We start from the raw sequence: 21,734 nt of genomic DNA, 5'->3' as shown, positions 1-21,734 counted from the left end.
AGTGGCATTTAGGAGCTATAACTGACAGCATTTGTTTCTGGTTCAACAACAAAATGTTTAAACAAAGAGGAGCAGGCTGCTTTCTTACAACCAGAAACGTTTTGTTCCTACAGAATCTCTCACCGTTTCTTATAAAACAAAACCAACAACCTTTTCATATGACGATGACATTGTTCTTTCCGTCAGTCTTAGTGCTGGCTAAATGTAACGGACAGTGACAGCAGGCTCAAAGCAAAATAAAGGATTTAAAGGGAGGGCAGGAAGGAAAACCCAAAAGCAGGCTGAGTTTTAGTTGTAGGGAATGTACCTGCTCTCACTGCCGTTGTGCTCCTTCTCTCTCACCCTCAGCCACTTGCGGAGCAGGAAGCGCTTACGTAAGGGTGAGGCACTGGGTGTGGAGCAGTTGGACCAGACGGCTCCATCCTCATCGCTGGACAGTGTGATGTCGGTGGATGGCAGCTGCAGGTACTCCTTGGAACCAGAGTGGGAACGGGTAGAGCTTAGCTGCCTATTGACTAGCCACTCCTGGTCCCTCGCCCTCTTGCCTGGGATATTCTCAATGCACCGCATCTTGAAGTGCTTCCTTTGTAGCGTTGGGGTGGACGAGCTTGACAACACAGGACCATCCAAGACCCTGCCAGTCCCCCCATCCAAGTAGGTAGCAGAATCACAGGGGACATTCATGTGGAGTGTTGGGGGGCGTAAGTTCTCATTCATGGTTGAAGCTTGAACTCACAAACGCAAACACACTGCCACTAAGAGACTGCTACTAGAATGCTGGATATTGGAGAAGTGCTGGCTGGCGCGCTGTTTTAGATGGCAGGCTTGCAGGGAGATGTAGTTGGTGGAAGCTGTGGTAGTAGATAGTTACTGAGTGTCAGGTGTCAAAGTCCTCCAAGAGCACATACTGATTTACTAAGCATTCATACAGCCTTTACCAATGTAGTTTCTCACCACTGATTTTCATCGTTACCTTCATCCATGTCCCCGTGCATGCCCAGACATTTTAATAGGGGAGCCCTTCAAATAGACCGGGCCTTGTCTGGTTCTCAGCAAATGGGAATTCTGTGTAAGTTGTTGGTTGTCGGAAGGTTAATGGTTTGCAGCACAATCTCTAGCCAGAATAGAGGGTTGGATTAGATAACAAAGGGTATTCTGTTCTCCGAGCAGCAAATTAAACATGTATAAGGCCTGTCAGGGAGTGTAATAGTACTCTTCTGCCCTCCGCCTGGACAGGTAGGCCCAGTTAATCACTCACACATTCACGGTGATATTTCTATTTGCAGCCTCCCTAATGCTGGCTTCCTTGCTGCCTGTTGGCTAAACGGGAAGTCTCAGGTTTCCAGTAAGAACAGAGTTGATGCTGACCAATAACATGAGTATTCTCAAAGATGGTTGCTGTGTAAAGAAACGTCTGAGGGTGATGACACAGCAAGGGATATACCCATGCACACCCACTGGTGCATATTAAATGCACACAAGAAAACAATGACCACCGAAAACCTGCACAAACACAATGTACACACACACACACACACACACACCCTTTTCCTCTATTATTTACACTGACCTGTCCATGAAGAGCGTGTCCATGTAATGCTGTTAGCTGGCAGTGCTACTCTGCATCTGGCCACTATACTTACATGTTACTGACTCAGGGGAACATTAATCAATAAGGCATACTTTGAACCAATAGCTGTGTGCTGAAATTTACATTTAGCTGTGCAAATGTGGAAGAAATTCTAGACCAATGTGATACAATATATACACTGTTACATATGCTGGTACTGTATACATATGCTATTGTCATGGTGCTGTAAAGCAACCTCTTTACATGTTGTACATAAGGGTATATATTTTCAGTTGTCTATTCTATGTATCTGGTTGTTTTTACCCTCAAAATTGCAGGATTGATGGCAGGATGTCCTGTTTGGCTAGCTTGACTTGCTGGCACTTTTTTGCATTTAAAAATGCATCTCAGCACCAGTGAGACCTGACTACAATACTGAAAATGTTAGTTGTGGAGAAGTAAAATCCCAAGAGTTCCACTGATATGTGCCAGAACTGGCACAAACTAGCCTTGTTAAGTCTTGTTTCTCTTCTCATGAAAGGGCTAAGTTTCAGAAAACCTGCAATGGACTCCAGTGACTGATGATGTAAAAAGATTGAGAGATACATTTATGTTAATCTGTTTAACTAGCTTGCAAACTATCACTACACTGTTTTTTATTACAGAGTTGAGTATTCTCAATTTGCTTATTAACTGTTGGTATTTTTTATCTGTCTGCTGTTTATCTTAAATTGTCTTTTAAATTGTTCCAAACTTATTCAAAGGAGGAAAGATAGTAGAGTTGCATTAAATATGTCTTTCAATATAATATTATCATTAAAATGTTATACTTACATAAAATTATTTAGCAGACACTTGAAATGTGCGGTGGTATAGTTACTTCCTCCCAGTTAGCTGGGTTTTTGAATCCAGGTCATGAAGAAAGTTGCCGCTGAAACGTTTCTACATACAATTTCTATTGGATGTAGGTTTTGAAATAAACCTCCACTCACAGGCTTGTTGAATGTGGGCTTAGCGTGGTTTCATTATTTCTTGAGTGGATAAAATACATTTCCTGAAAGTTTTTAGTTCCTACCTAGGTTGCAACATATCAGAAAAGAAGCAAAGACTTAATTCTGTTTTGGAAGAACTGTTCTCTATTCATGAGTTCGAGTCAATAAAGCCCCTACAACTTCTCTGAACTAATGCTGTTCTGAAAAAGAGATGTTAATTTCAGACACTGTATGTTTCCTCTCACAAAAGTGCTAATTATTTCTCATCCACCCTATTATAGCAAAAGATTGTGACAGGAGCCACATACTGCTTTAGAAAGCCCATCATTCAACGTTACCAGTCCTATTTTCTAACATGAGTGTGTATTCCTTTTGCAATAATGACAATTTACCTAGGAAAAAGATTTGTTTCTCAAAGACTGAAATGGTCCACCATGAACACGACATACATCCACATATTTTGATGGGGTTTTATTAAGAGGTTTTGCTGCCATCCTCGCTAGCTAATGTTGCACTGAAGGCATTATTATCATGAGCACCTGTATAAGCCCCTCCCATGCAATGCATTCCACTGGGTTAACGTGTTTTGAGAAGTTTCAGACAAAAAGGTTTTTCCCATCCATTTGCAACAAAAGTCCTATAGGTATTCTCCAGGCCTATTGACATTCTAGGCATGGTTTAATCCGCTAGGGAGGTTATTAATCAAGTGTGGCTTTATCGTAGCAACTACTTTTGTCAGCTTTCAATCAACTGACTGTCATCAGAGCATACAAACATACTAGTAAAGGCCATGTGACACATGACACATTGAACTGTCACTGAGAGGAGGGGACAAGGTTTGCCAAAAGATGTGTGACTAATATAAGGAAAAAAGGTGTTTCAGTAAGGTGCTGTGCCACCAAGAGCCACCAGAACAGCTTCAATGCACCTCACCATAGAATAAAACCCTGGAACCACCGTGTACTGGAGGGATGTAACACCTTTACGACAGACATTCCCTCATTTTGTGTTCTGATGATGGTGGTGGAGAGCGCTGTCTAACACACTGGTCCAAAATCTACCCTAGGTGTTCAACTGAATGGAGACCTGGTGATTGTGAAGGCCTTAACATGAGATACCCATCATTTTCATACTTATCAAACCATTCAATGACCCCTCATGCCCTGTGGATGGGGCAATTGTCATCTTGGAAGAGACTCAGTTATAAATCCTCTGAAGTCACTTAGATCCTTTCCCCTTGCGATCTTCATCCATAATTGAGGTCAATTGGGCCTGCACAGCATTTTTATACATAGCACAGAGCATGGTGCAATGTTCATTACTTTTATCATGCACTACACCTGGATGTAAGCATCTGCATTCTTTATAGTCCTCCATTCATTTATTCAGTTTTCTTCCTTTGATTTGTCACCCATCTGTGCATCCATTAGGACTTAACGATTTTCCCACCCAACCCAACATCACATGCTCTAATGCAGGGTTATTCCCGTTTTAACTGTATCTGGGTTAGGGTTAGGGTATTTCCCATTATTGTTAGGCATTATGTCTTCTGTTATTTACTATGGTTTCTGTACCTGATTTGTCTATAGATCACAATAAAAAAAACATCCTAAACATTCTACACTTCTAAACATACTCAGATGTATGCCCATTACTAGGGCTAAGTACTCTGTTTAGAGGTTTACGTTAATGATTGATTTTCCCTCCTGTGGTACTGACAGGTGTCACTAAATATGTCTAATTTCATCAACATTATCTGCTATACATAATACCAGTCAAACATTTGGACACACTTACTTATCCAAGGGCATTTCTTTAGTTTAGAATAATAATAGTGAAGACATCTAAACTATGAAATAACACACAGAATCATGTGGTAACCAAAAAAGTTGTGTTAAACAACATGTGTAAACATTTATGGGGGGGTATAAACTATTAAACAATCAACACTTTGTGAAATGTATTTATTTTGCCATGCATAATGAGAAATGTTGTGAACAGAATCTCAGTTTAACAAAGCAGAAGGTGTTCATTACAGAAGAATTAATGTCCGTTGGTACCTACTTTCTCCCCCAGCCCGCATGTTCACGGGTCATTTAGTGATCTCCCGAACTCATGTCCAGATACGTTTTCTTTTAGTACAGTCAAAAACCTTTAAATAGATTCCCCTTCTTGGTTGCTTTCATGAAATCTAAAACTATCTTCAATGGTCAGTGGTTTGAGAGAGTAATGACTTTTCAGAAATAATAATCTACAGGCTTATCTGATTGTACCAGGCTTCTCAGTTGGTAGAATATTTTTGCTGCAAAAACACTCATGAAAGTTTAATCAACTACATCTGCTTGGATCCTATTGGCCAATACAAAATACTCAAAATGCTCCGTGTTAGAATGGCTTGTCATGAAATGTGACACCTTTGGCCATCAGGCACAACACCAGGTAAGGGGATTTTCACCCAAATATAGTTTTAAGTCGAAATGTGCCTTTGATTCGGACATTTTCCTCATGTACATTCCAAACCCTATAATAACCTGGAGAATAGTTACAGGAAGAGGGTATTGAAAACAAGGGGATTACAAGGTTGCCATGTTGGTATGAGGGCCAGATTTCTTTTAATTTGTGATTGTATAATTTAAGAATTAACAGACAATGAAAGTTTTGTACACAAAAGTTTATAAAATGCACATAATTGTGTAAGTAACAGAGCAATAAAACATTACTATGGCACCACACTAGGAATAGAAACGCAGTTTTCATTTTCAATAAAAGAAGAAATTGAAACATACAATGGTCTGTGCATACAGTGTGTGGGTGTATGCACAAGAATGGGCATTTCTGACAGGTTGGATGAGTGTCATCACACATTGTTAATCACGTGGAACCACAGGGCACGGAGGCATGGAACACAGAGTACAGAAATGTGATCTGGGCTGGATAGTCTGACAAAATCTTCTTGAATATGTATGAAGGCTCTTAAATGATGTTCAAACAAATAGGATCACCATCAAGCATTGGTCAAATAACACAGTCTGACATACAGCATATTCTGTGTGGCCTAACCGTTCCCCATGTCACTGCTCTCATATTAACATTAAATGTACTTAATACTGCGCTACAAAGCAATAATGCAATCAGTGAAAAAAATTAAAATAATGATTTGGCCAGTCGAATACTGGATGTATTATGTAGATAATTGGTAATGCACTGATGTAGTATCTTATCATGCATAAATGTTTTATGCCTGTTATCCATGTCTACTAATAAAATGCAGATACTGTACTCTTCCTTTATATGACCATAAATGACTAAGTATACAGTATAAGGTCACGCAATGTCAACGTGTAGTGTCTACAATTTAAAAGTGTTTCAACTTTTGCTCTTAGATAAAAAAGTTATCAATTTAAACTGTGTATTTTTGTATTTTGTAAATGTAGTGTGTACAGTAATCTAAGGACTACATTTTATGATGTTGAATATTTGCACTTAATAACAAATGATTTTGTAATATCCACAGCATCTGCTATTTAAATGGGTTTATTTTTCTTTTTGGATATGTATGACCATTTTTAGGGATGCACCGGATGAGGCCGAGTTACAAGTACGAGTTGGGTATATTTGGGTACTTGCCGATACTGAGTACCGATACCAAGTACTCAAAGCTGCACTAGGTAGGATTTTTTCAGTAAACAGACAAAAGTTTGTAAACATGTTGTGGACTGGGTTCTGGTGTTTCCACGATTCTCTTGTCTTTTCACTTGATGAAAAAGTCAGTTATTGTCATCTATATTGATAGTTATGTCATTCATAAATGAAAGAAAAACAAATGTTGTTGTGCCATGAAATTAAATAGCTTTGTCAGTGTAAAGTTTGTCTTCAGTCTCGCTAGCAATTGCTCAATTCTTATGACTTTTCCAAGTAGTAAGATACTAGTAGGCCTATTTCAGGCTAATAAGCTATTCAAACAGCCAATAACAAAAGCCAAACAGTTCATTGATGCCATTTGTGGTGGAAGTAAACTTCATAAGAAATGTTAGTCAATTAAACACAATGCTTAGTGATGTCTAGCTAAATATTCAAACTTGGCATGATCTAATGTTGAGACACAATTTTATGACAGGTTGGTGTGTCCCAATCGGTCCCAATACTGGCATACAGTGTCTGAAATTAACGTTTTGACTCAAATGCCAAGGGGACAGGTAGATTAAAAAAATCCCCCAGCCAAGCATATTTTATACTGGCCAAAATAATAAATAAATACAATTATGTTTACATTAATTTCAGTACATTTCATTGAGATAAGGTATTTTGTTGAATACTAAATTTATATAAAATAACAAATTTGTTGTTTTTATCTAGCATAATGGCCACACACAAAATAACTCGTCACCACAACCTCAGCATCGTACTATAGCAGCCTCTTGAAACTATCTCCAAACCTCCAAATATCACAAAACTTTATTTTTCTTTGGGATGCTACAAACTTGTTTTTTATGTATTTTTTATGTGTTGCAATAACGCCATTCCTTTGTATCAGTTTCTTCCTTGTCTACTAACCTAATTACTCCCTCTCAATTAATCAATCTTTAAAACTGTTCATGAATCACCTCCCAGATTTATAACACAATACCTCTCCAAACCTAATGAGCAAAAGCACATTAACAACAATAACATAAAAAATCTGATTGTCTTTATATTAGAAAGGTTCTCTATGATAACTTACTTAAGCTCTAACCATTTCTGAATGTGCTCTCTCCTTATATTCTACCTTATTTAATGTATTATTTAAATAGTTATTTGTTAAATTTATATTTTACCCCACAATATTTTCCTTTGAAAATATAAACAATACACAACCCATCGCAGGCTTTTATTTTGACGGCAAAATACGAACATCTGAAGAGTTATTGTTTCTGCCGAATCTATATAACGTTTCAACGCAGACTTTTATTTAGAAGACAAAATACAAAAACCTCAGGTCTTATCTAACGTTGCCTGCATGACGCTAATCCATTGTAGCTGTCGAGTTGTAAAAGTTAGCTAGATGTTATATGTCGTGGAGCTCCGCCCCCTAGAGGGGCTTTAGCTCCTAGTGGTTTACCCATACTGAAAACTCATTATCCAAGATGCGACAGCCAATCTGGGCATGCCTGCTCCTATATAGGACCCGTGAGCCCAGAGAACATCCTCCCTTTTTATTCAGCAAACGCTTGCTGAGTATCTAATGATTACTCTACTTCAGCTTGAGAACTTTTGCCGTAGACATTCTTTTGCTCGGCGTCTCAACATGAAGAAATGCCGTTGCGCCGACCTGTCTCCAGACCAGGACTCCCATCGTTCATGTGTTTCCTGCCTGGGACTGGCCCACACTCGTGAGGGTCTCACAGACCCCCCGGCTTGCTCCTCCTGCGCTTCCTTGTCCCTCTCTACAAATGTAGAGTGGGTGAGCTACTTTGAACAGGAGGTGGACGTCTCTGCCGTCTTGAGCTCCAGCGTCGACGACGAAATGTCTGAGGAGGACGCTCCTACGCGGGACCCGACTCCTCTGATGCAGGCAGACCCGCTCCCTTCCCAAATGTCTGGAGGTGGCGCTGGGTCTCGCAGTGAATTGGAAGAAGAGCGCGCCGAGGCCAGCCCACCAGGTTTCTTACCTGGGTCTGGTCATGGACACGCGCACGATGAGAGCGCGCATTTTGGACACACGGGCTCTCGATCTGCTCTCTGCCCTCAACCTGTGCTGGCCACCCTGCAGGCGCCCGGTTTGGGCCATTATGTCCCTGTTGGGCATAATTGCCGCAGCGCACTAAGTAGTTCCCCTGGGCCTGCTGCACATGTGCAGCCTACAGGCCTGGTTCGCTCGCCAGCGGGACGACCCAGTACATTATCGAAACCGGACTTTGTCTCTGCCAGCTCGCCTACAAGGGGACCTGGACTATTGGAGGGACCCCTTGGTGCTCTCTCAGGGTGCTCCGCTGGGCAGGGTGTCAGAGTGCGTTCAGGTTTTCACAGACGCCTCTCTCCACGGATGGGGCGGTGTGTGCCGGGGTCAGGTTGTTGGAGGAGTGTGGCCTCCCGGCCCTCACCACATCAATCTGCTGGAACTGGACACGGTCTAGTCCAGAATTGCGATGTCCTGATTCGCTCAGACAATCGGGCCACGATCGCGTATATCAATCGCCAAGGGGGGATCAGGTCTCCTGCTCTCCACCAGTCGGCGACACATCTTTGGCTATTGGAAGCCCATCTCCGCTCCCTGACTGACTTCCGGGCTGTCTGAATGTGGGCGCGGACATGATGCCTCGGGGCGGCCTCCATCAGGACGAGTGGCGTCTCCACCCAGATATGGTCTCCCTCATCTGGCAGAGGTTTGGGGAAGCCCAGGTGGACCGATTCGTGTCCAGATGGCCTACACTAAGGGGGATTCCCTCATTACGCATTCAGTCATCCCTTTCTGACCTTGTCAGCTGTCGGGATGTTTTCGTCTTGGGGTTTTTGGGGAAGGTTTTTACTGGACCCTGCGAGCTTACTGTTGTTCCGGCAGGGAGTACATCTTTGGCTCACTCCCTCAGCCGTGAACCACAGGGCAACAGGTCTAGGGGGCAGAGCTCCACGACATATAATGTTAGTTACCGGGAATGTAACTCCGGTTATATGAATGGAGCGGAGCCCCCTAGACCTGTTGCCCTGCCGTCCCACGAGTTATGCTGAATAATCTCGGGAGGGTGTTCTCTGGGCTCACAGGTCCTATATAGGGGCAGGCGTGCCCTGATTGGCTGTCTAATCTTGCATAATGAGTTTTCAGTACAGTGTAAACCACTAGGAGCTAAAGCCCCTCTAGGGGGCTCCGCTCCACTCATATAACCGGTGTTACATTCCTGGTAACTAACAGTTGTCGCTCAGACGATGGCCACCTTGAATATGACAGCCACTTACTGACAGTTCAACACAAACGTGCGCATACACAGACACAGCTAGTTACTTTACTCTTACCTCACTGGCTAGTTTTATACTCTGAACGTGCAAGACGTTGTTTCTCTGCTCTGATGCTCGTGCAATAGTAAACTGTCATGTAATATTGTTATGCTCTGCTCTTTCATATTTTTTCTGCCAACAGACAGGACATTTGAGTTATCTTCTCCAGTGTTGGCGTTAGCTGTTGTTGTGGTTCTGCGCTGCTAGCATTAGCATACATTGAACTCTGCGCTGTGTTGTGTCTATGATGTTTAATCAAAATGCTTGGGTGTTTTTTCTTTCCTCTTGACAATTTAGCAGAGCATGTGTCATTGCTGACATCTCCGTAGTTCCGCAGTACCTATATCTGAGTTCAATATTCTATAGCCTACTTATGCGTCCAGGGGCGACACAACCATCGAGTTTCACTTAATCTTTCCATGACATGGTATCGGCATATTTCTATGAGTACGAGTATATGAGCCCAGTAACGGCCTGATACTGGTATCGGTGCATATCGAACCATTTTCACATTTTCAAAGGTTTGGGGTCACCTAGAAATCTGCTTGTTTTCCATGAAAACACAGGTGTAATGAATAGGAAATATAGTCATTGCCAAGGTTAAAAATAAGGATTTGTAACTGAAATAATAATTGTGTCTTTAAAATTTTGCTTTCTTCAAAGAATACTCCATTTGCAACAATTACAGCCTTGCAGACCTTTGGCATTCCAGTCATCAATTTGTTGAGATTATTTGAAGAGATTTCACCTCATGCTTTCTGAAATACTTATGTACCATATGGTCAAGCTGCTTCCACAACAGCTCAATAGGGTTGAGATCTGGTAATACTTTTTTCCAATTTTCCTCTGTCCATTGTCCATGTTCTTTTGCTCATCTTAATCTTTACTTTTTATTGGCCAGTCTGAGATATGTCTTTTTCCTTGCAACTCTGCCTAGAAGGCCAGCTTCACTTTTGATGCTGAGACTGGTGTTTTGCAGGTACAATTTAATGAAGCTGCCAGTTGAGAACCTATGAGCATCTTTTGCTCAAACTACACTCTCTATTGTATTTGAATGGTAGTGTATAGTTGCAGCATTTTATATTTTTAGGGAAGAATATTTCTTAACATTTACTTCAGCAAAACATTCCATGATCCCTGTTTGTCAAGTCAAGTTATCATATGTCTTTTAGGATACCTGTGTTCCTTGATAGAGGTCACTATAGATAGAGGTCACTCCTTATCTCTGGATCTGTTTGGCAGGTAGGTGTCATCTTGGCAGTCTAATAAATTGTTGACCTAGGAGGACGTTTTCAGTTGGAAAATTATGAATATCAATCAATAAAAGGCTGACTTGTCAATTGATTTCTTTGACCTTCTTGTGATAGGTGTAAGTGTCACATTCTGCAGCCTGGAGAGTAATAGTTAAACTTTATGCTGAAGCCTAAGAGCGCCATTGGCGTTTCTGTCATAGTGAAACTTGGGATCCTGAAGCCTATTAGTAACACAAAGAAAGGTACTCGCTAGTTCTCTCAATGAAGTCACCCCAGAGCAACATCACACAGGAGATGCACTACCTGCATATGCATTGATTGAAAGAAAAACAAAATGTAATGCTTAATAACTTGTTATTGAATGTTTTATTTGCAAATGAAATAGTAGTAACTGAGAAGTCGTAAAAATATACATTTCTTACTTAATATTTACATGGATTGTTTTAATCAAATTGTACTGCAAAGATGACGACAGGTAACTGAAAATTAAAGAACGGTTTATTTCCCTTTTTTATATTGTGTTGAGCTGTCATCCAGACAAAATTGTGACATACTGAGCATAACCCTCAACGCTTCACCGAAGATGAGCACAGTAAATTAATTGATAAGAAACAAAATAGAAAACAATACTGTCAGTGATATATTTACAATTACTTGTTTAAATACCATATACAGGTATATGTTTACATCAAAGCAAAGCAATCCCCTTCCTCTTCTTAATGGATTCTGACATGCAGCTCCCTTGGTATTCCTCCTTGCTGAGATGGGCTTTTGCCCCTGAACGTTCAGAATGTCACAACACATTATGTTCTCTGTTCCAGAGGCTGGCCAAACACAGCTTCAATCTGTCATGCTGAACTGCTTATCCCAAAAACTGTTAAAGAACACAAACACTGTGGCTACATAAGACTCATATTCTTACGATATAATGTAGAATAATCATAAACATGAATGATTTCACTGAAGTCTGAATGTTGATAACATAGTGGTGCCACTTTTAGACTCATTTCGTCTGTGTTGCAAATTGGAGTGGAGAAAAGTCTAGTTAAGTTCACCTCTGCTCAGACAAAAGCTTATCAGGGTTTATTAGGATAGAACAGCAAGTCTTACAGTCTACAAAGCTGGCACAGATGATAGAAGGAATGTAAGGGTTCATAAACTAGGGAATTTGCCACTTGAGACCTCCAGTAGCTGGAAAGCGAATCAAAAAGCTAGAACAATTGATAGCTGAATAACAAGCATCCTATATTCCACTAAAGCTCCTAGGCAATGGAAGGAATTTAAATGGAGAAGCCTAGAACCCTGGCTCAATATCAGTCTTGTTATACCTCACATCCCATTTCTCTCATAGGTTCTCTTGAAAATGTGGGCTTATGACTTTAACCTTGGTTTCCATATGTTACTCTTAGAGCATCAGCTTTTGTGAAAGCTAAGATGCAATGTGTGTGTGTGTGTGTGAGAGATGGGATGCCGTTTATAAACAAATAGACTGGTGCGTGGTTATATTAAAAGACAACATTGCTAGGCAGGTGCTAGCTTGAGACTAGCTTCCAGAGCTGTGGATGAGTATGAATTATGTATTGAGTATCGAGATACTGTTGGCAGTAGCGAAAATAAGATTGCTGCCTTTGAAACTGAATTAAATTCAGTTGCGATATACAAGTCACATAAACAAAATAAACACAGCATGTCTGCAACCTTAAAGACACATATGCTTCCCTGGCCAAATACAAAGCTTCTTGTTTTGTATTCTGCATTCTGTCCTCATTGGCTGACCCCCACCAACACCACCATCTTAATTAAATTAAATGACAGCATGGTGTGTCTGTGTGTAAAAAAAAACCCAACAGAACAAAAAACACTTGGATAACATCATGTACATGTACATTATTTGTGGCATAGATTGTTGTCTCATTATACAGATGTACAACCTGTTATAGCCATGTCTCAGTGCTTTGACAGTAGATTCCCAAAGCTGGTTTTAAACATCTAATTCAAACCACGTGTGCATTCAAGATAAGGACAGCAATTTACTGTCAGAGGGGATATGGATTGCAAAGGCACAACTCTATAGTATTAAAACTGCACAGGGTCTGATTGATACTACTTGGACCATTTGTCAGTATAAGTAGACTTATGTCAAGGTAATGTGCGTCTCTGGACCCATCTATGACAAATCCAATAATAGTGGCAACCCTCATTGTTCAACACACATTCATGCAATATTGGTTTCATTAGCATTGCAAAACAGTGGAGGCAAAGAACAAAATTAAAAAGATGACCCCTTGTGGCACTTCAGGCTGAGACACAGCTGTCAGTCATCTTTCACGACCTGTTCAGACTTGGGTGGCTGGAGTAAAATAAAACACATACTAAGCACTGCTTGCTATAAAGTTATTCATACCCAGTATATTCAAAGTCATGTATCACTCCACAATTGTTTTTACTTACTAACTTAAGTTGGTAATTTGGGTAGTGGTTTCTTCCTTACAGGGAACACAAGCGTTTGGTTATGGGTGTGTGTGGTTTGTAGCAGTGGCTGGAAGCTCCAGTGTGTCTTCCTGATGGGTGGTGTGGTAAAGAAACATTGTTCTCTCTTAGCATTTTCTTCAGCATGCCCTGATCTCAGGTCAGGTCGTCAGCTGCATGTCTCCATCGGCACCTGGTATTTTGTATCTCTTTTCTCATGCCTTCTTATTCATTCATTCCCTCATTTTGATTTGATAAATAAATAAAAGCTCCACTCTGGATTCCTTCCACTTCACCGCTATGCACTCCATTTCTTCACATGCTTTTAAAAATAAGTTCTGCCTTAGCCGAGAGACATAAACTGAAATGAGTTCTGTCTCAGGTCTTCGTTTTGTTAATTTTTATTCAGTAGAGGGCAAGCATTTCTTATTTTCCCTGTTTAAAGTATGCATTCATTAAACATTTTGGATTTATATCAATGATTCTTTTAATTACATCAGTTTACTAGTTGCATGTAGTTTGTGTCTGAAGGGGTAGAGCGAAGGGAAGTGGGCAGGTCTTACACACAACTGCAGGAAGGATGGGCTCTCCTTTCTTTCCTACACAGTTTGAAAGGCCTTGGTCTGGGCAGGGACCATGAGAGTGGGGGGAGTAGGCCCAATGATCTGGTGCCTGGAATTTATGTTGTATTTGGGAGTGCCGGGGGGTTCGAGGGTCTTGTTGGGGCTTACCACCGTGTTGTAGGCTGGTGGGGACTGTTGAAAGCCAGGTGGCTGGCCATTCTCCTTGAGGGCAGCTATGGCTGGGGGAAGAAGGCGGTGTCCATGGGTAACACTGTTGTGCACCATAGACTGTGTTGAAGAGGCCCCGGATCGAGAACTGCCAGAACGGGACGAGGACAGAGAATTGGGCTTCACCAGCTTGGCCTTGGGAGCCTCCGCATCCTCCCTGTGGGGAGAAGCAACATCAACATAAGATAAGTTTACATTTGGCCTGTCATTTGAACAGACACACACTGGAAAACCTTTCTGCTGAGTGCCAGTGGGGACAACTGTACAATCAGAATAAGTGTTGGTTATGCTGCACACTGTGACATAATCTGGCTCTGACACAATGTTTGTTTTAATTTTCTGTGTCTAAAGTCACCTCACTGACCCCACCTCAGAAGGACATGTCACCTAGTCTGATAGTGTCATCCCATCAGAGGACCTGCTTTGTAGCTAAACATGGCAAGTAAACAGGAAATTCACTTGGTGCCTGCATTATTTACAAAGCAGTCATCCCACATTAAACTGCACTATTGGAAAGATAAAAAGGATTTGATTGAACAAGATCTGCAGAAATCCTTGAAAGTTGACATCATCCTCTATCCCACGATAGGGAACACTGTAAGTAGAGCATTGTCTACCCTCTTTTTATGTAAGGGCAAATACATGTTGTCTTGTAACACATAAAGGTCTGTAGTGTGAAATGTGTGCTTTCAGCATATCCCACTCGCCGAGACACCCGTGAAGTGAAGGGTTCACGGTCAGGGATCACGGTCAGGGAGCAGCCTGGAGCAACCTTAACACCTGCTCTGGAAAGAGGAGATGCTTTGGGTCGCAGAGGTTTTAAAAGTCGACTCAGGACCAAAAAGGACTTTGCTGGGACTTGTATTGATTTACTTTGCTCTTGTACTTAAGTTGTAGGCAAAGTCAAGTAAGATATATAGTTAGAGAGGAAGCAGAAAATTAACTGACCTGATCTCATTGGGTGTCTCCTCTTCCTCATATTTCTTCTTCTCTTTTTTGCGGAAGACGAGCCAGATAATTAAGATGATCAGGAGAACACCAAAGGACACGCCCACCACAGCACCTGCCAGCATGCCCATTCCCCGAACGTCTGTGGATCATCACACGTCTGTGACATCAACAGGGAACTGGCAAATGTCCACACATGCACCTGTACATACTGTGTCGATACTGTACTGTACACAAATTCACACAGACATATGTTTACTTCTCATATAAACAACGACTTTGAAAATATATTTTGGACCAAAAGATACATCCTTTGCATTTGTGGATAACAAGCTTTGGTGGTGTTTATTGGGTTTATTTCCATACAAGGATACATACTAATCTAAAATAACGGCATTAAACCATTTCTGCTGTTGTGAGTCATTTCACCCTTTATGTGAAATTGAAACATGGCTGTTTGAGCTAGGCCGAAGACAACAATGGCCACTGTGTAAACGGTACAATACCAAGTGTTAGGTTACTGGGAGGGGGAAGACAGCGGGGGGAAGGAAAATTAATTTTGTAGGTCCTGTTGGAAACTAAAGTCATCCATCTCCATTGCAACACGGCACGGAGCCAGAGAGCAGCTCTCTCAACTCACATTGCATGGTGACCTCAATGATGCAGTTCTCTTCACCCACGTCATTGCTAGCTGTGCACTTGTAGACACCTGTACTTTCCTTTGTAAGGTTCCGCAGAGTGACAATCTCAGGATTCTTCAGATCTGTAAGAGAGATGAACTGTGATTTAACAACCCTCTCAACCTCAAAAAAATTTAATTATCCAGGGTCTTGCTCATCCAAGAGGAAAACAGTCTGCATAAACGCTGGTATACTGGTTCACGAGCCAAAATAACAACCATTATCATATTACCCAGCTTCCTCTATTAGGTTGTTCCATGAAAACAGTGTATTTTTTTGCAGCAATATTTAATTGGAAAAGCTTATAAATATAGACCACATTGATAAGTCAATAAATAAATAAATAAATTCAATATTGCACCAACGCCCCCAAAGAAAGCTGGCAGCTTCCGGAATCTTCTGCGGGCAGCCAGAAGTGCCAGCCCAGCACCTACACAACTGCCTTCTACTAGGACTTCATCAGGGTAAGTATTTAAGGGTTGGAGAATGGAGACAGCTGATCCATTTAGAAAGTCTACTGATCTGCTTTCAAAAAACATCTGAGGGGACGGGGAGAGACAGGGCTAGAACAGGTAGTACCAAGAAGTACTATTTTGGAAAGGGAAAAAGATATGTTGATACCTTGTATATGTATCATTATCTTTATATTGATCGGAAACATTGCAGAAAGATATCCAATGGCTCTATAAATCCAGGACAACCATGACTACTATATAACATGGAGGTGAAAAAGAAAAGAAAACATTACTACATCTTTTTTACTACAACTGGCTCCTACTTCGATACACTTTCTGATGTAATAGTGTTTTGTTTAGCACGCAAAACCCATTCCTGCGTTCCTTCTGGCCAATAATGTGTAAAAGTTTTTCGCTGACATAGAAAATCTCTGAAACATGATGTAAACCATCATGTTAAACCACCAAGAGTCCCCCAAGGTGAAACGCTCCTTCAAGTTAGAGGCCTTGGTATCTATAAGGCATTTCATGTGCTTGACACCGTTTTACTGTACTGTTAACTGTTACTGCTTTTTCCAGTGTCTCTATGCTTCTTGTCTATATCAAGAAGCATACAGACATACTGATACAGTATATATAGCTGTAATACAAGGCCCAACTGTACAATAGAGTTCTCAGCCTCAATTCCCAGTATAAATACTTTTTTTTTTTTTAAAGAGGCATTTACCAGCAAATTAAAATATTACAGTGTCATTATGAAACCTTTATAGAGCCTTTACAAATATTATCTTATTCTATGATTTAACCATGATGTTACTGAGTGATAGGAATGTAGGAAATGCCAAATTAGGTGCATAAATGTTTGCAACAGTAAATCTTTAAATTTGTTGCCTCAATGAGTTACCAAAATATGTTAGGATGTCCACTGGAGTAACAGGACTTTGGTAAAACAGTGAGTTTCAAATAAAAAAGTAGATACATTATAACTAAAAAGAGTGCATCTGATACTTGTCTACTGTGATTTCTGAAATGGAGAGTCTGTTAAAAGAGTATTTTTCAAAGAGTCAAAAGTAATATTGTGACATACAGGCCTGGTGTAACTTGCAAACCAAAAGTTTCAGGCCATTTTATTACAGTAAACTTAGATCCGCAAAGAATGGCATGATGATTATGTCACCAGCTTCAGCAGCAATACAGCTTAAATTCCCCAACAGCACCAGAAATAGTCAGCAGCATTATTCATCAAAAAAAATCTCTTTTGTTACACAAAGGATCTGTGTAAGGGAAAGCTTTAAGTTTATTTCCCAGTATGCTGTTCACTCAAAAACAAAAAATAGCATTTAATGATCGGACACAGCTGTCCCTGTAGAGGAACACTTTTTTTGCTTCCAGGGAGAACCATTTTGAGGGCTATTGTTCTAAGAGTATGTTGCAGGATTATTTTCTGAATTGGTTTTGGGGGGTTGATATTCCATCTGGGACCACATTATACACATTGAAGAAATGAGTTGAACTTGTTTGCTTGTGGACATCACTTACCTAACAACGCCAGTGGGGGAAGTTTCCCAACACTCTTTCCCTTATCCAGCACCTTTTCCCATTTGTAGTTTATCGGGTCTGAGCCGTCACTGGATTTGCAGCTCAGTTTAACGTCGCTGCCCTCCAATAGCCTCCCGTCCATCCAGCATCGCGGCTTTGAGGGCTTTACTGTTAAAACAGAGTAATACATTTAGAACACTACAAAAACACTACTGTGCTAAACATAACATTAGAATGGTACCTAACATGAACAATCGTTCATTAATATAATATACAAAGATTCATAATCATAGGTTCATAATTATAATTAGGGCTGTCAAAGGTAATAGATTAATTGAAAATACTTAACGCCGATAATTTTTTTTGTCGCCGTTAACGCATTTTTTATTTTTATGCCTGGGCGCCATCCAGTATGAGCTTCACTTTAGTTTGGAGCTGACAGGGTCACGCTACTATCACGCATTTATTGTTTACCAGTAACTTTGTTGGCGGTTGACTTCATTTGAGCGCTTCACAGAAATGTTTTTCAATATATCATTGGAGTTTGCATTCATGTCGTGAATCGTGTTAATTCTGCACTAGTTTAACAACAGCCTAAAACGCGTAAGTTTGTTCAAGGAAATGGAAATATCTCTCCTTGTGTCCCGCGCTCCAGTCTCATTACAAAAACCCATCAAACGAGAATGCTAGCCATGGCTCCCCTAACTCTGTTGCATGAATCCACCTGCTAAACACTTCGCTTGTAAGTTGTCATTATTTCATCTGAGCTAAGCATTCATGTTTCCACCAAAGCATATTCTCATTGTGAAATTAGCAAGCAACTGTGCTCTTCATGAATTACAGATGTACCCTGATTTTAAATTTGTATATGACATCTCTAGCCATCATGGCTACCTTATGCCATTACCTATTCAAGTAGCCTACCTCATGCATTTGGTTGAATTTGGGAATCGTTTAATAGACATACTTCATGAAATATTTGGTTGTGGCTAACATCTTTCAGGAAATCTAATGTTTACAGGCATCCACCTGAACCCCATTCTAACCACATTTCAGCCTAAACATCAAAGGATCAATACCTTGACCAGCTTAGGTGTGATTCAATGGGTAAAATGCCTGCACACCATGTAGCTGTCCAGATAAGAGGGGCTGATATGTGTTTTATACAGTGGACTAACGTAGCAGATATTGTCCTTGGTGCGTTAAGAAAACAATATGAGATGGCGAGATTCTGTTTAGATTTATTAAGTTATTGTGGTAAGTTATGGACTGACATTGTATGCATATTAAACATAATTAAGGGCATTGACAACTTGCATGTATTTAATTCCAAGTCAATCACTGTCCATAGTTTGCAATAAAACAAAGTATGTCTTTACCATAATGCACTGCTTTTTAAACAGAAAAGTGTATAGTAACAGCAAAATGTTAACACATTCTAAAATTGCGAATTAATCGCGATTAACTACAGAAGATTATGTGATTAATAATTTTAATCGTTTCACAGCACTAAGAATACATTAGAGCACAATTTATACAATGTCCTGGCATTTTTGGGTTCCGCAAGTGTTTGTACAGATTAACATTATGTACAGTAAAGCAGTCATGTTTCGTACTTGGTGGATTATGCTTTGCATGCCTGATGTCTGGAACCCATAGACATTGCCAGACACTGGGTGTCTTCCACTAGCACTAGCCGAACTGTACTGCAGCCATACTTCATTCTTGCTTGTTTTGGGGCCTTTTTTACTTCAGTGTTGTCTTCAGCATGTGAGAAGAGTGCTCAATTAAACTCAGATCGGGTGATTGACTGGGCCAGTCAATAACCTTTTCTGCACTATAAAAACTCCTTGGCAGCTATGGTGGCAGTTTTGGGGTCATTGCCCAGCTGAACTATGAAGCACTGCCCAATAACTATAGAAGGCACTTGGTTATATCAGAGCAGACAACAAATGTCTGTACAACTGAAAATGAATCCAGCCGCTGCCACTGGCAGTCAAATCATTGAAGACAAGTGAGTAATTTATAGTTGCAGCTATAAATGTCCAAGCCATAATATTATCTCCATCACATTTCACAGGTTATACTTCGTTTCATGGGAAATTCCTTTTATGTCCACACATTTCCTCTTGCTGTTCAGGTTCGTCTTTTAATCACCTTTCCATAAGACCTTGTTCCAGTATTCTACAGGCTCCTCTAGGTAATTTTTAGCCAGGTTTGGCCAGTCTGTTCTTGATACAAGGTGTTTGCATCTTGTGAAGTACCCTCTCAAGTGCAGTGGGAATGCTCTTTTGCTTAAAGTAGTCCTTGGCACATCCACGCCTACCTCCTGGAAAGTGTTCCTGATCTGTTTAAGGCATAAGAATTGTTCTAAAGTGCATTTATATACAAAGTAATTTTGTGTTATTGAATTACTGCTGCTAGTCACATTATTCTGAGCCAGTTGGCTAATCGGGTCTTGCCGCCCCAAGCCAGAGTACGTGGAAGAAGGTAAACTGTCTGTACCCTCATTCAATACTCACTGAGCGATCCTTTCTGGACACACGGTGAACATTATTTTCCCACTCTGCCTAAAATCATTCAATTCCCACTCCTTATTCCCTCCATACATAAAAAAAAACATTTATCTGAGAATAAAGAAAATCAAATTCCCTATTGTCTGCAGATGAAGGGAAACGAATAAGACATAAAATGAAATGGCTTCTGTTGCCTTCCATCTCCCTCTGTCCTTCCACCCATCCCTCCTGGTCTAACAGGCCTGGTGAACGTGTTGCTCACACGCTCAGTAAGGAATAAAATGAGGGGGCAGAGGAGAATGCTGGGGCTTCTATAGCTTCACCAGGGTCTTTCTCTGCATCAGGAGGAGCTAGTGCAAGGACAGGACACACATACTGGACACACAGGCCCAGACTCAACCAGCCGCCAGCATTATTGCCAAGCCATTACCTTAACGTCAGGAGTGAGAGAGGAAAAATGCTAATGTTCATCTCTCAGAATCGAACGTGTCACTGCAAAGCTGAGTGCTATTTGTAAAATGTAGGCGCTATGTCACTGAAATGTTTTTATGGAGGAGAGGAAGGAAAGTGAGAAAGGATTAACAGACCATTAGAGAACCAATAACCGCCAGTTAAACTAATCTCCCATAATGTTTTAATAAATAGCATTTTGTGACATTGAGAATTATATCACATTTCTCGACTACTAGTCAGCTTTGTTGTATTGCCGCTGCTCACTTGCTTGTCCTTCAATGATGTTGCTATTCATATGCAGAGACATATTTATTACTGAGTGAGCTAAAAATAAGCAATTTAAGAGCTCTGTAAAAGCATTTGTTTCCTGAGGAAACTAAAAACAACCAATAACTAGGAGAAAATGTTAAAGTAGCCTAACTGGTTTTGACATCATATTTATGCAAATTGAATGATGGCCCAGAACTTTCTTTGATCCTTAATAATTAAAAACTGAGTATAACAAATATTTTTGATGACAGAAAATGTGTCATGGTAGCAAAGATTTTCCCTGATGTTTAAAAAAAGATTATTCCGTATCACCTGTTTCAAGCTGGGAAGGTCAACTCACAATATTAGCCATTTTCAGACATTAACAAAATATGCAGTAGTATTTTACCTTGTACCTCAACAACCTCACATCTCAAAGACCTTATCACTGACCAAACAGAAACAAAACAATAGCAACAGGGAAAATTGAAAATCAAATAACTCTGTCTGAATCAAATTTAATCATTAGATCAGTCAGCATGACAGAGGAAATGTGCCGGGCTAATTCCCCATTGATTAGCGTATGTGAGAGATCAAGATAGAGAGCAGACTCACCCAGTACTATGAGGTTGACCTGGCTCCAGTGGTACTTTCCCCCTGTCTTCACTTTGCAGTAGTATTCTCCAGAGTCAGTCAGCTGCAGGTCACTGAGGAGTAGAGAGGCGTCTCCATTCAGGTAGTCCGCGGCGAAAGACAGACGACTGGCCTCTGCGGTCCCCTCGTTGGTGTACACATTGCCCCCAAAGAATGTGATTATCTGGGAATAAAAGAAAAACAATAATATATTCTG

At 40.6% G+C, this 21,734-nt stretch overlaps 2 protein-coding genes across 3 annotated transcripts in view; both read right to left on the bottom strand.

The window, feature by feature from the left end:
- Positions 1-820, bottom strand: part of gramd1bb (GRAM domain containing 1Bb) — an 89,225-nt gene extending 88,405 nt beyond the window's left edge. Inside the window, exon 1 of the mRNA XM_020051715.3 lies at positions 308-820. Within this exon, the coding sequence (XP_019907274.2) occupies positions 308-717 (410 nt within the window). The 5' untranslated portion in view covers positions 718-820. The remainder of the gene's footprint in view (positions 1-307) is intronic.
- Positions 821-11,131: 10,311 nt separating this feature from the next.
- Positions 11,132-21,734, bottom strand: part of clmpb (CXADR like membrane protein b) — a 97,268-nt gene continuing 86,665 nt past the window's right edge. For both annotated transcript variants that reach the window (XM_034294596.1, XM_034294598.1), the window contains exons 3-7: positions 21,500-21,701; positions 17,667-17,834; positions 15,633-15,755; positions 14,993-15,134; positions 11,132-14,201 (exon numbers count right to left, since the gene is read on the bottom strand). In XM_034294596.1, the coding sequence (XP_034150487.1) occupies positions 13,853-14,201; positions 14,993-15,134; positions 15,633-15,755; positions 17,667-17,834; positions 21,500-21,701 (984 nt within the window). In that variant the 3' untranslated portion in view covers positions 11,132-13,852. The remainder of the gene's footprint in view (positions 14,202-14,992; positions 15,135-15,632; positions 15,756-17,666; positions 17,835-21,499; positions 21,702-21,734) is intronic.

The sequence above is a fragment of the Esox lucius genome, chromosome 1, assembly GCF_011004845.1.
Source record: "Esox lucius isolate fEsoLuc1 chromosome 1, fEsoLuc1.pri, whole genome shotgun sequence".
NCBI lineage: Eukaryota > Metazoa > Chordata > Actinopteri > Esociformes > Esocidae > Esox > Esox lucius.
This window is presented reverse-complemented; position numbering and strand designations above follow the sequence as displayed.